Genomic DNA, 15,328 nt, shown 5'->3' with positions numbered 1-15,328 from the left:
TATCTGATCATTTACAAAGAATCAATGCAACAGCTCTAAGCTTAGGAGACGGGAATCAGCCTACCAATTTGTTACCAGCTCAAGAGCACCACCTAACCTAAATATCAGATAAAAACCTTGCCCTACCTTTAACCCACAACACAACTAACTGAATCAAGCTTTATACTAAATGGTTTATGTTACCTGGCTTCGTCAAGTGATCCTGCTTCAGTAGTTTAATACTATAGTTTCAGACTCATCTTCAGGTAGGAACAAAAACGTCAATAAGTCATCTAACCAATTTAGTGACGTACGATGATTAATATCTATAAAGAAAACCCTCAATAGATATTTCTATATAAGTTTGCCCAAAGACTGTTTCATGATTAATAAATAAACAATCATATGTTTTTCAATTGTTTTTGTTAAAAAACAGTAAATAGTTTAGTGTGTTGATTTGTTGAATAAAATAAAGAGGTACCTAGTTTTTGTTAAAATTTATTTTGTCATTTCTAATGTTTGATATTAATCGTCCGTGATATCAAAGGAATTGAATCACGTACAGTGACGACATAATTGGTTAGATTCATCGTTACACTTAAAACACATACACGAACACGAAGAAACACAAAAAACAAATATAATAATGTAAAACTGGCCAGTGTATAAAACCAAGCTCTGACAACAAGAAAATACTTTTTATTACAACTCAGTCTTGACAAATACAGTGGAACCCTCATATCCCACCTCGGAATAACCGACCACGAAAATTAAATCACGGGGGAAACGTGTGGCAAATCTAACCAAATTGGTTAGATGACTTATTGACGTTTTTGTTCCTACCTGAAGATGGACTTTTAAGTCTGAAACTATAGTAGTAAACTACTGTAGCAGCAGGATCACTTTACAAAACCAGGTAACATAAACCATTTAGCTTGAATTTAGTGATCCAGAAGCTACCTCACCATGGAACAAGCTTTATAGTATAAATAAACAAAGACTATCTCACCACATTACTGTCATTAAAAGAAGGAACTCCAATAATACTAATGCGAAACTTAAAACCACCCAAGCTGTGCAGAGGAACCATACTGACAATTTTAAAAATGACACCGAACTTGATCGAAGCAACAACCATCAGTGGTGAGTTTAAAGGAGAAATAGTCTTAATCCCAAGAATACCGATGATTTCATCCGAATTACCCTTTGAGTTGATGCGACTACAATTTCCTTTGCGTCTTGCTTTCGCAATCACCATTATAAGAAACAAGGGCAATTCCTGACTATCGCCGTTTTAAATTTAGAAAATGAACGCTTTTCACTTGGACAGCTGTATATTGCTGTGCGTTGTGTGGTGGTAGGTACGCCTAAAAACTAAAAACGTATATATTTATACACCTAATGAAGTAACAAAAAAACATTGTTTATCCACTTGCAACTAAGTAAAATAAATAATCTATTTTTGTTTTTGGTATTCATTTTTATTATTTAATGTGAAGAACAAATTACCATTTAAAATAATAGTTAGCGCAGCAACGCATGCCGGGTAACTGCTAATTGATTATATGTATATAGATTAGCTTTATTGGCAATACTGATTTGGTCTTGTAACTGCCATTCAACTTCTTTCTTCTTAAGAAGCTTCTTGTAGAGGCGAAATATGAAGTTTATTGTGTTGTGAGCTTTGTGTGTGTGCTTTCAATTACCTGGAACTCTTTTCTTAGGTAAGTTAGTTGTGTTCAATTCCTCCGTTCTTTGTTTACACCATTAACTTTGTGTCTAATTGATGGATGGGTAATATACACAGAACATTTCCTTGGTGCATAAAATACTATTGAACTTGTTATACGGGGGTAGTTTGTGAAAAGTTATACTTGATATTGTCCAGTAAAAGAGAAGATGCATTTTTTTCTCAACTGCCTGTCACTATGGACCTGCCAGGCAAGGTGGTAATCTAAAGACTATGAACTGTAAGTCACATGAGTAATTCTGTGGTAACTTCAGTTATAACGGGGTTCCCACTATTTGCCTTCAACAAAATTCACGGTGTTTTTACGGTTCTCACGGCCTGCTTTTATAAATTTCACAGTCTCCAAACAATGTTAGTTTTAATGACAAAACTTGATGTAATGCCTTTTCTAAACAGTACACAAGTAATGTTTTGTAGCCGATTAATACGACACCATTATTAAATTTTACATTGCTTAGATCTATGCATGCAGGAAAGCACAAGACCGTAAAATCCTTAAGGCCCATTCCATGAATAGAACGTAATGATCGGCCAGTCGGTGCATAGAAGAAAGATACAAGAGATAGAGGTAGAGAAACAAAGACAGAGATTAATAAATAGGTAGTCAATGATAGTATACTCTGTTAATACAATTTTAAATAAAATATTAAATACTAAACATCAATTCAATCCACAGTCGAGCGTCGATTGGGAATCGTATTGTGTAAATCGTACGTTGTCTGTCTAGTGTCTACACTACAGTATAGTTCCACCATTGCTTGCTACACGAAAAACGAACGCAGACAAATGCTTATTGCGTTTAAGTCAAGGTATCACTGAATGCAAGAATGCCAAGAATTGCGAGACAATTGCCGCCATTTGTAGTAGAGGAATAGTACTTTGGAACTAGGACGTAGGAGATTGTGGGATTGCAATTAAGCCAACAGCCAATGAGCTGGTTGATTCTTTTAGTGGTACTAACATAACAACATTTTACAGTGTCTCTGGTTAAGGTTACTAAAAAAACAGTAATGATAAAAATGTTTATTATGCAATCAAAACTGAAGATATAGGACTCCTGGGCCCTGACATAATAACATGAATAATATTCATTTTAGTCCAAAATATCTCATATTATATGACCAATTACACTTTAAAAACTAAAAAAAAAACATAATTAATACAACTAACAAACTACTGACATTTACATCAAAACATGAATGGAATTAATACTTGCTTTAGATCCACGATAACACCATTTTTGACAAACAAAACACTTAAAACATAAACTCTATATTGAAGTTTAGATTCTCGAAACTCGCCTATCAAATATCCAAATAAAAATTTTCCAAAGTTTTAATAGTTTTGAGATTTTAGATTCGATTTTGATGCACAACTACTGTAAAGATTAAATTAAATATTTTACACTATAAACTATATCTGAGATACAAAGTTATTGAATTATTATTGGAAAACTTCTAATGTGTACTTCTACAACATAAAAATCTACATCCTCCATGAATTTAACTCCAGAACAACCAACAACAATAGACTTTAGAAACATCCAACAGACCTGGTTATGTTCTGCTGCAGTGTCAGCCGACACTTGCAGTGACGCCAACTCCTCCAAAACCTGCTCAAGCCGAGTTTTCTCTGCTTCCTGGTCCAAACTGTTTGTCTTCACTGTTGCCAACTGTTTGTCCACATCTGCTTTCTAAAAAAAGCAGGTTAATTACTTAAGTTTCTGTTATGTCAACGGAGATAAAATCAATATCACATATCATTCATCCACACAAAGCAACAATATTGCAGGGGATAATAGAGCATTTTATAAAACATAACTAACTAAGCAAATATTTTAAGCAGAAGAGTCTTATCTCCTGGTATTTTAAAATTGCAAGAGAGATGGGCTTACTTATTATACTATTTTGAATTAATAGGTTATGGTTTTTCTTTTACATTCTTTCCTGGTCACTGAAATAGAGGGTGGAAAAAAGTCCCGAATTTAACGTCTTTGTTAGTAAAATACAATGCCGCAAACCCGAACTCAAATAGAAAACCAAGTAAAAGATTACAGCTGTTCAAAGATTCATTGAATTAGCAATGATATTCAGGGAATCAGAATCAGAGTGATTTATCTTATACGTTATTATATGCTACCTCCTCAGGGGTCCACTAGAAGTTGGAAGAAAATCATTAACGTAAGCATTGGGCAATATGCACATCAAAATATAGGTCTTTATTAGTAGAATACAATGCCGCAAATTTGAGCTCAAATAAACAACTGAGTAAGAAATGGCAGCCATTCAAAGATTCAAAATGGAAGATTCAAGAAATCTGTTTTTACTTGAATAGGCCTACCCTTCAGATTAGTAAGCTAATATAGATAGTTAAATGGATGACATTTATTCAGTTTTGGGTAATACATTTCACGGGTACTTGTACATGTAATATGTACATAAAATCACAAAAGAAACCATCACCTTCTGAAAACACAACCGTCCCTGGCATCTTAAAGCTTCCATGACCTTTTAAATCATAGCATTGATCAGTTATTTATAGCGTGGTGAACCAATTGAACTAAGCATCATCCCCCACTATTCATTTATATTTCTGGAAGTTGTCTACACTTTAAACTTCTTTCTCCTCAAAAGTAATAATGAAGACTGATCCAAAGCCATGATAAGCTTTAGCAAGCAAATATACAAAGGCAGGGAAAATTGATAGCTTATGTTATAAATATTTGGCATAATTAACAAAGCTGTTGACTAAAGTTAAAAATATTTTCATTTTTTAGAAGTGTGAGGGCTGTCTGTAAATTATGGTCTACACCAAGCTCCAAGTTGCAGCCAAGCAAGCTAGTTCCGATCTAATAGACCAGTCCTACGTTTCTCATTTCATCCAAACTCTTCTAGCCTGTTTCTGCCACCATGGGATGTTCCCTCTTCTCATACTGACGTGAAGAAAATTCTACGCTCCTACCACTTATGAATAATGTTCTATGATGAGGTTTCCGTGGGAGAGCGGTCAACCCCTATCGAGATCCATTGCCAGTTGACTAAAGTGTGTACAGAAACGTGTTTACACAGAAATGTACATAGGGGGCTGGGGGAGATGTCGTAAGGCCATGCACATTTGGACGAGGCCGGTAGCAGGTGTTCTTCAGTTTCATGAAATAATGATTAAAGTTGAGGAAACTTTTACTGCTGATAGGCATGTTAAAAAACACTAGGGTTTAATAATGCCACTATCCCTGTGTCACTATTAATGGTCCCCTATAGGTTTGGCAATCTCTCGTTCAGCCACACTGCAATCTGCATGCAAAATCACCCTAACTTTGGTCATTGCTTCAAATGAGGCTGAACATAGTCAGTCTACACCAATGATAAAAATTGTACAAATATTTATGACATCTCTGAGCACCAGCCACCCTTTACGCACATTTTCTACGTCTTCTAAACAGTTTACTTCATTTACTTCTGTCAACTGGAGATGGAATTTAATAGAGGTTGGCACATTAGACCACAGAAAGTGATACATCTTTGGCAGAAGTGTCAAATTTTCTCCAAAAAGTTTTTTCTTTACAATGAGAACCGACTAGAATAGTAGTGGTGTAGTAAAGAACATGACGCTGGTCTAAGGGCCGGACTACTTGAGCATATGAAACGCCGCCGATAGTACGCGCAAAAATGTCTAGGACTACACGAAGCCGACAATCCGCAGCGGATTGCGAGAGCATTGACTACACGAGCGTATAGAACGCCGCTGACTGTCCTCGCCCAATGTGACATTTGGACCGTTCCAATATGGACATGATATAGGTCGGATGTGTAGCTGGTATGCTGTAAAGAAGAAACGTCGTGCAAAGATGCGCTGGTGGTCACACCCAACATTATCAAACATTTAGTAACAGGACAGTTTCAAGTAATGTTTAATGCCCATAGAATGTACCCAGACAAACATTTTCTCAAAACAGCCCACCGAAAACCAACAAAAATAGTAAGGCACAAAAAACAACCAGACGACTCCAATTACAACAAGTAGTGCAGAATTGGACTAGCCCAAGTGAGGAGAGGGATGTATCACATCAACGCGCAGGAGAAATGCTTTATACTTTATACTTTTCGATGAAATGGCGACCATACAAAGTAGGTATTTTTTTAAGCCAAGTATGAATGGAGATGAGTGTAGCATGAGTGGCGCGATCTTTTAGTCTTGTTAGTGACTAAGGCCGACATATTCCTTAGACACAGCTGTTAATTAATAGCCCATACAGCTAATGGCATCTAAGGGACCTACAGTTTATAGTGGAATCCGAACCACATTTTTGCCTTGGTATATACAAATTGGTCTAATTATCAGGATAGTACTGCGGATAGTCGTAGTACTCACTAGTGCGGACGTTAATCCACACTAGAGAGTATCGCATCCACAGTGCATGCCTATAAATATCCACAATTCGTGACCTCCTAGTAGCTGGATTACAGGACGACGCCACCTGTCCCAGTCTAGTTGCTAGTTGCCACTACGTGTAGTACGGCGCGCCGACGATCTGCCCGCGTATTTTACGCATCCGGAGGCGTTAGATCTGCCAAACGCCTTAATTTTGCGTCCTCACCAGGCAGACAAAACGCTCGTGTAGTCCACATCATATGAAGATATTGATTCTGCAAAAATAAATAAATAAATAAAAATGCCTTTATTTCCGAGCGTCTCTCAGTACAAATATAACTGTTTTACAGAGTAACTCAGGTCAAATACTAACTAAAAATACAATACTATTATAATAAAAGACATCATGTGATAAAATAAAAATATTAAATATATATACAACTATTTTACAATATTGATACGTTTTTTAAGTTTCTTTTAAAAGCCAGGACCCCTAGCTGTTTTAGGTCTAAGGGGAGATCATTGTAAATCTTTGGGCCAAAGTATGAAAACCCTTTCCTACCCACTTCCAGGCGCACTTTTTGAAAGTGGAGCAAGGTGTTGTGCCGGGTCTCGCGTTGGGTCACCTCCCCACGTGCCACAAGCCTCTCCACCAAGTACTTAGGCTCTTGCTGAACCAAGACTCGGTGGATGAGGCTACAAGTCTGCGCCCTGCACACGGCTTCCATTGACAGCAACCCCGCAGCATCCCGGAATTGGGATACGCGTTCACGCTTACGGATACCGTAAACGAAACAAACTTTTTGCAAATGGGACATCTCTTCCCTTGAGATGCTGTTTCTGTATTCAGGGAAACAGTAATGGAGCACTGACAACACTAGTGAGTGTACCAGCTGCAGCTTGGCTGTCTCTGGTAGGATGTTTTTGTACCGGTACAGACCATGCAACCTTTCCAAAGCCACCTGGGAAACATAAGTGATGTGGTCCGAGAATGTGAGGCCACTGTCAAGTACCACACCCAACGTCTTGACAGTATCCCTCACCATTGAAGGGTTTCCTGCGAGTTGAACGTGCATGTCTCCATTTGCAACTCTGTGAAGAGTAGTGGGTGGAGCAATATGAAGAACAGTGCATTTGTCAGCGTTCAATTTCAAACCATGTTTGCGTGAACATTCATTTTTTCTCACCAGATCAGAGTTCACTCCTGCAAAAGCTTGCACAGTGGCCTGAATCTCGTACGAGAAATGCAACTGGCAATCATCAGCATATGAATGCACATTGCAGTGACTCACACATCTGGACAGATCTGCAGTGTACAGGGTAAACAAAATGGGCCCCAGACAACTCCCCTGAGGCACTCCCCTTGATTTCTCAAGGGGAGGTGAGATATCGGTACCCACCCTGGTCACTTGCAGTCTGTTTTCCAGGTAAGATCCAAACCAAGCAATTGCATCACAGTGAAAACCAAAATGTTTCAATTTTGCTAGGAGTAAACTATGGCTTATGGAATCAAAGGCCTGTGAAAAATCAAGCATGACTACAGAGCTACAAACGCCTCCGTCCCTCGCCACAAACAAGTCTGCAAACATATTTAGCAATGCAGTACAAGTGCTATGGTTCTTTCTGAACCCTGATTGTAGTTTGGGAAGCAGATTCTCTGCATCTAAAAACTCTGCTAATTGGCGAATTACTAATTTTCCAGTATTTTGGACATAGCTGGCAAGACTGATATTGGCCTTAAATCATTTAAGTTTGAGGGGATCTGCTTTTTGGGCAATGGATGTACCATACTTTTCTTCCACGCCTGTGGGAATTCACTCTTTGCTAGAGATACATTCATTAGGTGAGCATTGCATCAATCGCAAATGGGCAGACGGATTTAATCATTGCAATGCTTATTTCATCAACACCGACAACTCTAGATGTAATTTCATTAATAGTTTCCCTCACTTCGGGTACTGATATTTTTTTAAACTGGAATTTATTTGTATTATGTGTATCTTCACTGTATGATTTAATCAAATCTGCATCAGCTTCAAAAAATGATCAAATTTTTACAAAAAATGCATTCATTTCACTGACCTTAAAATAATTTGGTAAATTATTTCTGCCCTTTCCTACTACTATGTCACTCAGTTTTAGGCATTTCCAAAAAGTCCATGTATCTTTACAGTCTGTAAGTTTTTCTGAAAAAAAATTTCTTTTTGCCTTCCATACAGCCCCATTCTGTTTGTTTCTTACTTTTTTATAATCCACCCAGTCTACATCCTGTCCTGAGCTTGAAAATTTCCTCCTTAGTTTATTTTTAATTTTTGTTAACATAATAATTTCATTATTCCCCCATGGTGCTTTTTTCTTTGTCACTCTCTTTGTTACAAGCGGTGCATGTTTATCATAAATATTTTTTATAGAAGAGCAAATGAAAGAATTTATTTGACTAGCATTGCTCATGCCCATTACCAATCCCCATTCAACATTCTGTAGCATTGAAATTGCATCTCCTATGTTAAACTTAGAAAAATCTCTGTATGTTACAAACTTGGCCATAGATTTATCTTTTTTTACTTCTAATTCACAAAAAAAGCAGACGGTCGGCGGCGTTTCATACGCTCGTGTAGTTCGGCCCTAAGATATTAACTAGCTTGCTGGACCATGAAGGGAGCTCAATAGTAGCAGGTGTAGTATAGAACATGGCGGTGGTCCACGAAGGTAGCTCAATAGTAGTAGGTGTAGTATAGAACATGGCGCTGGTCTTAGACATTAACTAGCTTGCTGGGCCACGAAGAGAGCTGAATAGTAGTGGTGTAGTATAGAACATGGCACTGGTCTTAGACATTAACTAGCTTGCTGGGCCACGAAGGGAGCTGAATAGTAGTGGTGTAGTAAAGAACATGACGCTGGTCTTAGATATTAACTAGCTTGCTGGTCCACGAAGGGAGCTGAATAGTAGCAGGTGTAGTATAGAACATGACGCTGGTCTTAGATATTAACCAGCTTGCTGGGCCACGAAGGGAGCTCAATAGTAGTAGGTGTAGTATAGAACATGGCGCTGGTCTTAGATATTAACTAGGTTGCTGGGTCACGAAGGGAGCTCAATAGTAGTGGTGTAGTATAGAACATGGCGCTGGTCTTAGATATTAACTAGCTTGCTGGGCCACGAAGGGAGCTCAATAGTGGTGTAGTATAGAACATGGCGCTGGTCTTAGATATTAACTAGCTTGCTGGGCCACGAAGGGAGATCAATAGTAGTAGGTGTAGTATAGAACGTCTTGCTGGGCCACGAAGGGAGCTCAATATAGACCTTAATTTAGCCCTCAAAAATAAATATTTACAAACAAGTTAGAAAAAAAATATACATACAAGTTTGTGAAACTAGTTGAAAATAAATTGTTTTAATATATAATGCAAATTGTACATAAGGGAGAATCGTGCGCAACAGTCGATAAAGAGAGCAAGATCTGTCTTCACCTTCCCGGAGAGCATCTTCATGCATTAACATAACTCCGAGTCTTACTATGGACAGTATTAGCGTGTTGGCGGCCCTGGCAAACTTTGTCATCTTGTCAGTTCCTCGCAGAGCTTTGTCCACTCCCGCTTTCTGCAACCGTAAACTCACCAGTCAAACACTCTACTGGAGTACCTCAGGGTTTTGTCATTGATCCCATATTTATTCAATTGCATTTTTTTTATGCAAACGTTATACGTTAATTTATTAGTAAGTTACCGTCTCTTGTGTCCATACTGAGTAATTCCATTGTAAAATTGTTTATGGATTAGTCTTACAATAGACACATATGTTATTTTGGATTATAGAACTATATATGTAGCCTACTAATGACAGTTAGAAAGTATTTTAGAAAGTCAATTTTTTTAAAGAACTGTGCAAAATGGATAGTCAAATTTGGCATGTAAGCATAACAATTTTGAAATTTTGAAAAGAATCTAAAGTTTTGAATGTGTTGACCTTAATCTTATTTAATTTAATATATGCTTTAATGTCAACCATCAACATTAAAATCATTAAGATGGTGTCCAAATTACAACAGCATGAATAATCTTTTGTACACATATAATAAGTGAAAAACCAGTATAATATTAATGTAGTTTACCAAGTACTGCACTTACAACCCAACTAAAATCTTCATGGCTTTGGATCAAATCTAAAAATTCTAAAGCAAAAACAAAGTTGGTGCATTAAAAATATGAAAGACACTAAAAGTTAAGCCAGATTTATCCCACAAATACACATTAATGTTTATTGCGTAGCAACAAGTTTCATACGGTTGATTAATGGTTTTCTGCCAAAGGCAATCAGAGCCTTTGTAAAGAACAAATTTTGAATTGTGTTTTCCATGAATTCCATGTGGTTCATTTTTTTGTTTATATTATCCTAAATATTAAAAGTAATACTACTTTTAAATTCATGTTTTAGATGCATTTCAAATATATATTTAAAGTGCTTGACATATGACTATAAAGTCATATGGTTGTTAAATTATTATTATATTGTTTTTGTAAACAAACTAACTTGTAGTTCATTAAATGGAATTCTTCATCTAATGATTTAGTTTTATTTTAAAACAAGAAACATGGTGCCGAAACAAAGAACCAGAAATAAGAATAAAGAAAGACAATGTTCTCCATTCAGAGAGTTTTCAGACAACATTGATTATGATAATGATGAGATGAATAATCAAGACTTGCCAATGAACATAAAACCACCAAAGCCACTGTTAGTTACCAGTGGTAGTGAAATGACAAAGAAGTGGAATTTATGGCGGAAACAATTTCAGTGGTATACTACTGCTGTCAATTTAAAGAAGAGAACATTAGAGGAACAAATAGCTACTTTTATGACAGTAATTAAAGAAGATGGAATTGAACTCTTTGAGTCTTTTGATATTGATGAAAAATCTACTAGCTTGGATGATATAATTGCAAAATTTGATTTGTATTTTGTATTTTGAAAAGAAATCAAATGTCATATATGAACGGTTTGTCTTCAACAATCTAAATCAGGATAAAGGAGAAACTTTTAATGATTTTTTTAACTAAAGCATCTAACCAAGCAAATAAATGCTCGTACGGAACAATGAAGGATAGCTTATTACGAGACAAGCTGGTTTGCGGAATCAATCATGACAACACTCGCCAGCAAATATTTCATGAAGAAAATTTGACGCTTGAAAAGACAATAAACATCTGTAAGACTTCTGAAGAAGTAGAATTTCAGCTATTTACAATGTCTGAAAAGAAATGCTGCAACATTTATGCAGTTAAAGGAAAAGAAACTTTAGATGAGAAGCAAGAAGAAAAAACACTAAGCAAAAAACAAGAGGATAACACTTTCACTTGCAGTCGCTGCGGATATCGCCATGGCCCTCGAGCTTGTCCTGCTTACCAAAAGAAGTGCTCTAACTGTAGTATCTTTGGCCACTTCTCTAAGGTATGCCGCTCAAAACCAAATAATCGAGTGAAATCATTAAAAACTGAGGACTCCGATGAACATGGTGAAGTATATTCGATTCAACACTCAGACCAGGTAACATTAATTAGTTCCTTATCTAACGAAAGAAAACAAAAAACAGGAGATTGGACCGAACTCCTAATACTTCCTAAGAACCAAGAATTATTTTTCAAATTAGATACAGGAGCTCAATGTAATGTAATAAGTAAAACTGTTGCATTAAATAGTAGTTTAGAAATTATTGGTTCTAAGATTAAACATTTGATTTCATACACAAATAACAAGCTACCGGTGCTTGGTGAATGTACTGCAACTGTAGAAACAATTAACAAACAACGACAAAAAGTCAACTTTATTGTAGTTGATGGAAATTATCCAGTGATTTTAGGTCGAGATTCATGTCAGACATTGGGATTTGTTAAAAGGGTACATGAATTAAAGAAAAAAAACACCCATGGTGTCAAATACACGCTAGCAATCTTGATGAAAACCTATTCAATGGGATAGGGTGTTTTAACAATTATGAATATGACATTGATATAGTTGACAATCCTTCACTTAAAATCTATCCAGCTAGGCGAATTCCTTTTGCATTAAGAGAACATGTTAAACGTGAGCTTGATTACATGGTAGAGTTAGGTGTTATTAAACCTGTAACTGAACCTACTCCTGTAGTATCCCCCATGGTTGTTGTACGCCAAAAAGACAAAGTCCGAATCTGCTTAGATCCAACCGATTTGAACAAAAATATTAAACGTCGCCATCACCCACTTCAAACTTTAGAAGAAATAGCATCTAGGTTAAATGGCTCAAAATTTTTCACACTCCTACATTGAAGAAAAGGATTTTGGCAAATTAAGGTTTCTGAGCGTACTTCTAAGTATTTAACTTTTTCAACGCCTTGGGGAAGGTACAGCTACTTAAGAATGCCATTCGGCATAGCCTCTGCTCCCGAAATATTTCAAGAACGCATGAGCTCCATTTTATCAGGCTTAGATGGAGTAGAAGTTTCAATGGATGACATTCTTATTCATGGCTCGACCATTGATATTCTGGAAAAAAGGACTTCCAAAGTTTTCTCTGCTCTCAATATAGCAGGTCTTAAGCTCAACAAAGACAAATGTATTTTCAAAGCACAAGAAATCAAATTCTTGGGACACATAGTTTCTGGAAATGGCCTCCTTCCAGATCCCACTAAGATTGAAGCTATACAAAATCTAAAACAGCCCTCAAATGTAGCCGAGCTACAGCGATATCTTGGCATGGTAACTTACTTGGGTAAATTCATTAATAACTTTTCAAAGTTGACAGAGCCTTTGCGCAAACTACTGAACAAAGGAATAGCCTGGGTTTGGGATTTTGATCAAAAGACAGCATACAAAAAGCTAAATGAAGCTCTTGTGACACCTCCTTTGCTCCGTTACTTTGACCCAAAACTTCCCATAACATTATCAGTTGATGCAAGTTCACATTCTGTTGCATCAGTGCTCCTACAGGAAAATAGGCCAGTAGCATATTCTTCCAAATCTCTAACTAAAACACAGCAAATTTACAGCCAGTTAGAGAAGGAGGCTCTAGCAATTTCAGTTGCATGTAAGAAGTTTCACAAATATGTATGGGGATCACAAAGTCTGGTAGTTGAAACTGACCATAAGCCTCTTGAATCGATCTTTAAAAAACCCTTGCATGACACCCCTCCAAGAGTTAGGCGTATCGTTATGGAGATAATACCCTACAATCCAAGAATTGTTTATAAGAAAGGAACAGAATTATATATTGCGGACACACTGAGTAGAGACTGCATAAATCAGGCTACTCCTGAAGAAGAACTTTCTTTTGCAGTAGACTTGGTAATATCCATGCCAAAAGAAAAACTTAAGGAGGCTCAACATCTCACAGAAAAAGAATCTGAACTCTCCAAACTTAAGCACGTCATTCTAAGTGGTTGGCCTGAAGAAAAATCTGAATTGCCAGAAGAGCTATACAAGTATTGGAATTATCGGGATGAACAAGCTGTTCATGAAAATATAATTTTTAAAGGGGAAAAAATATTGCTGCCCATGCATCTTTGTCCACTTACACTAAAACAGATCCACCTAGGACACAGAGGAATACAAGACTCACTAAATTTTGCTCGAGAATACGTGTTCTGGCCTAACATTGCGAAAAATCTAAACGAAATCAAAAATTATGTTTTGAACTGCAAAATATGCTCAAAGCTCCAAAAAGATAATAACGAGGAAAAATTATTACAGCAAGAAAGTACCAACTAGACCGTGGATGGAAATAGGAACTGACATTTGTCACCTATCTGGTAAAGATCATCTTGTTGTTGTGGATTCCTACTCTGGTTTTTATGACATTGTTGAGTTAAAATCTACAACATCTTCAAATGTCATTACTGAACTCAAAAAGTTGTTTTCAGTACATGGAATTCCTGAAACGTTATTATCAATGGAGGTACTCAGTTCAATTCATTTGAGTTCAAAATTTTTGAAAAAGAGTGGCAATTCAATAAAAGGGTTTCAAGACCTTTGTTTGCAAGATCAAATGGATTAGCCAAACGGTATGTTCAAGAGGCAAAACTCATTGTAAAGAAATGTCTAGAAGAAAAGACGGATGTTTATCTAGCCCTACTTCATCAAAGAAATATACCTCGGAAAAATCTTGGATCTCCAGCTCAAAGATTAATGGGGCGCAGAACAAGGACACTGCTCCCTAGCACAGATAAAATTCTGCAACCTAAAATAATTCAAAATGTTCACAATGAATTGCAAAATATTCGGGAAAAATCCAGACAATGCAGTAACAGAACAAAAAAGAACAACTTAGAATTTGAAGAAGGAGAAAAAGTACTGTATAGAAAATAACACAGAGACTGGCAGCCAGCTACAGTCGTAAGAAAAGGTCCGGAGCCAAGATCATACCTTATAGAAACTCCAGATGGGAATATTTATCGAAGGAACTCTTGGTTTTTGAAGAAACGTTTTTATGACGTTGAAGAACCGGCAGGAGCAAGTAAAGTGAACGGAAGTAAAGCTGGAAATGGAGTTAAAGATGTAGATAGTAGATAGTCATCACGAAGAGTAAATCCTCCCAAAAGACTTGACTTATAAGTGAAGAAGGGAAATGACATATGACTATAAAGTCATATGGTTGTTAATTATTATTATATTGTTTTTGTAAACAAAACTTACTTGTAAACAAACTAACTTGTAGTTCATTAAATGGAATTCTTCATCTAAAGATTTAGTTTTATTTTAAAACAAGAAACAGTGCTTTACTTAGCGAAAGTCAGAGGAACAAAACTTAATAAAATGAAAACAAGAAAACAACAAATCGACTAACTAAATAAAACAAAATAACCATTTGTTTTAAAATCTGGATAAGAATATAAATAAATAAATGAGTACGTATAGTTGAGCAGAGCGAAGCGATGGAATCAACTTCAATGCAAACTTTGTTTCATCATCACACAATAACTGCTGATCAAATTTCAGCTAAACTTACCAAAGTTATTTAGACAAATAGTAGGGAGGTCTGTGAAGCAAAAATTTCAATGAGATTATGTCTATACTACAATTTAAAACTAACTAAAGCTGTTCAATTTTTAACATTAGGCTTATGGGTTGCCATGATGGTTACAAAATAGAAATGTAAATGTAAACAAAAAACCAAAGCATATGTTTATTATACGACCTAATAATACAGTACAAAGGAAAAAACCTTCGGCTGAAGACATTGAGCAAAGAATCAAAGAT

General features: G+C 36.4%; 1 protein-coding gene across 6 annotated transcripts in view; it reads right to left on the bottom strand.

Moving 5' to 3' along the window:
- The window catches only part of LOC129004303 (huntingtin-interacting protein 1), a 166,743-nt gene that overhangs the window by 53,255 nt on the left and 98,160 nt on the right, over positions 1-15,328 (bottom strand). For all 6 annotated transcript variants that reach the window (XM_054432837.1, XM_054432845.1, XM_054432854.1 and 3 more), the window contains one exon: positions 3,282-3,422. In XM_054432837.1, coding sequence (XP_054288812.1) covers positions 3,282-3,422 — 141 coding nt within the window. The remainder of the gene's footprint in view (positions 1-3,281; positions 3,423-15,328) is intronic.

The sequence above is a fragment of the Macrosteles quadrilineatus genome, unplaced genomic scaffold (assembly GCF_028750875.1).
Source record: "Macrosteles quadrilineatus isolate MER2022 unplaced genomic scaffold, UCM_ALF_1.0 Scaffold_1__1_contigs__length_201487025, whole genome shotgun sequence".
NCBI classification, from domain to species: domain Eukaryota; kingdom Metazoa; phylum Arthropoda; class Insecta; order Hemiptera; family Cicadellidae; genus Macrosteles; species Macrosteles quadrilineatus.
Note: the sequence above shows the minus strand (reverse complement) of the source record. Positions and strands in the feature narration are given on the sequence as shown.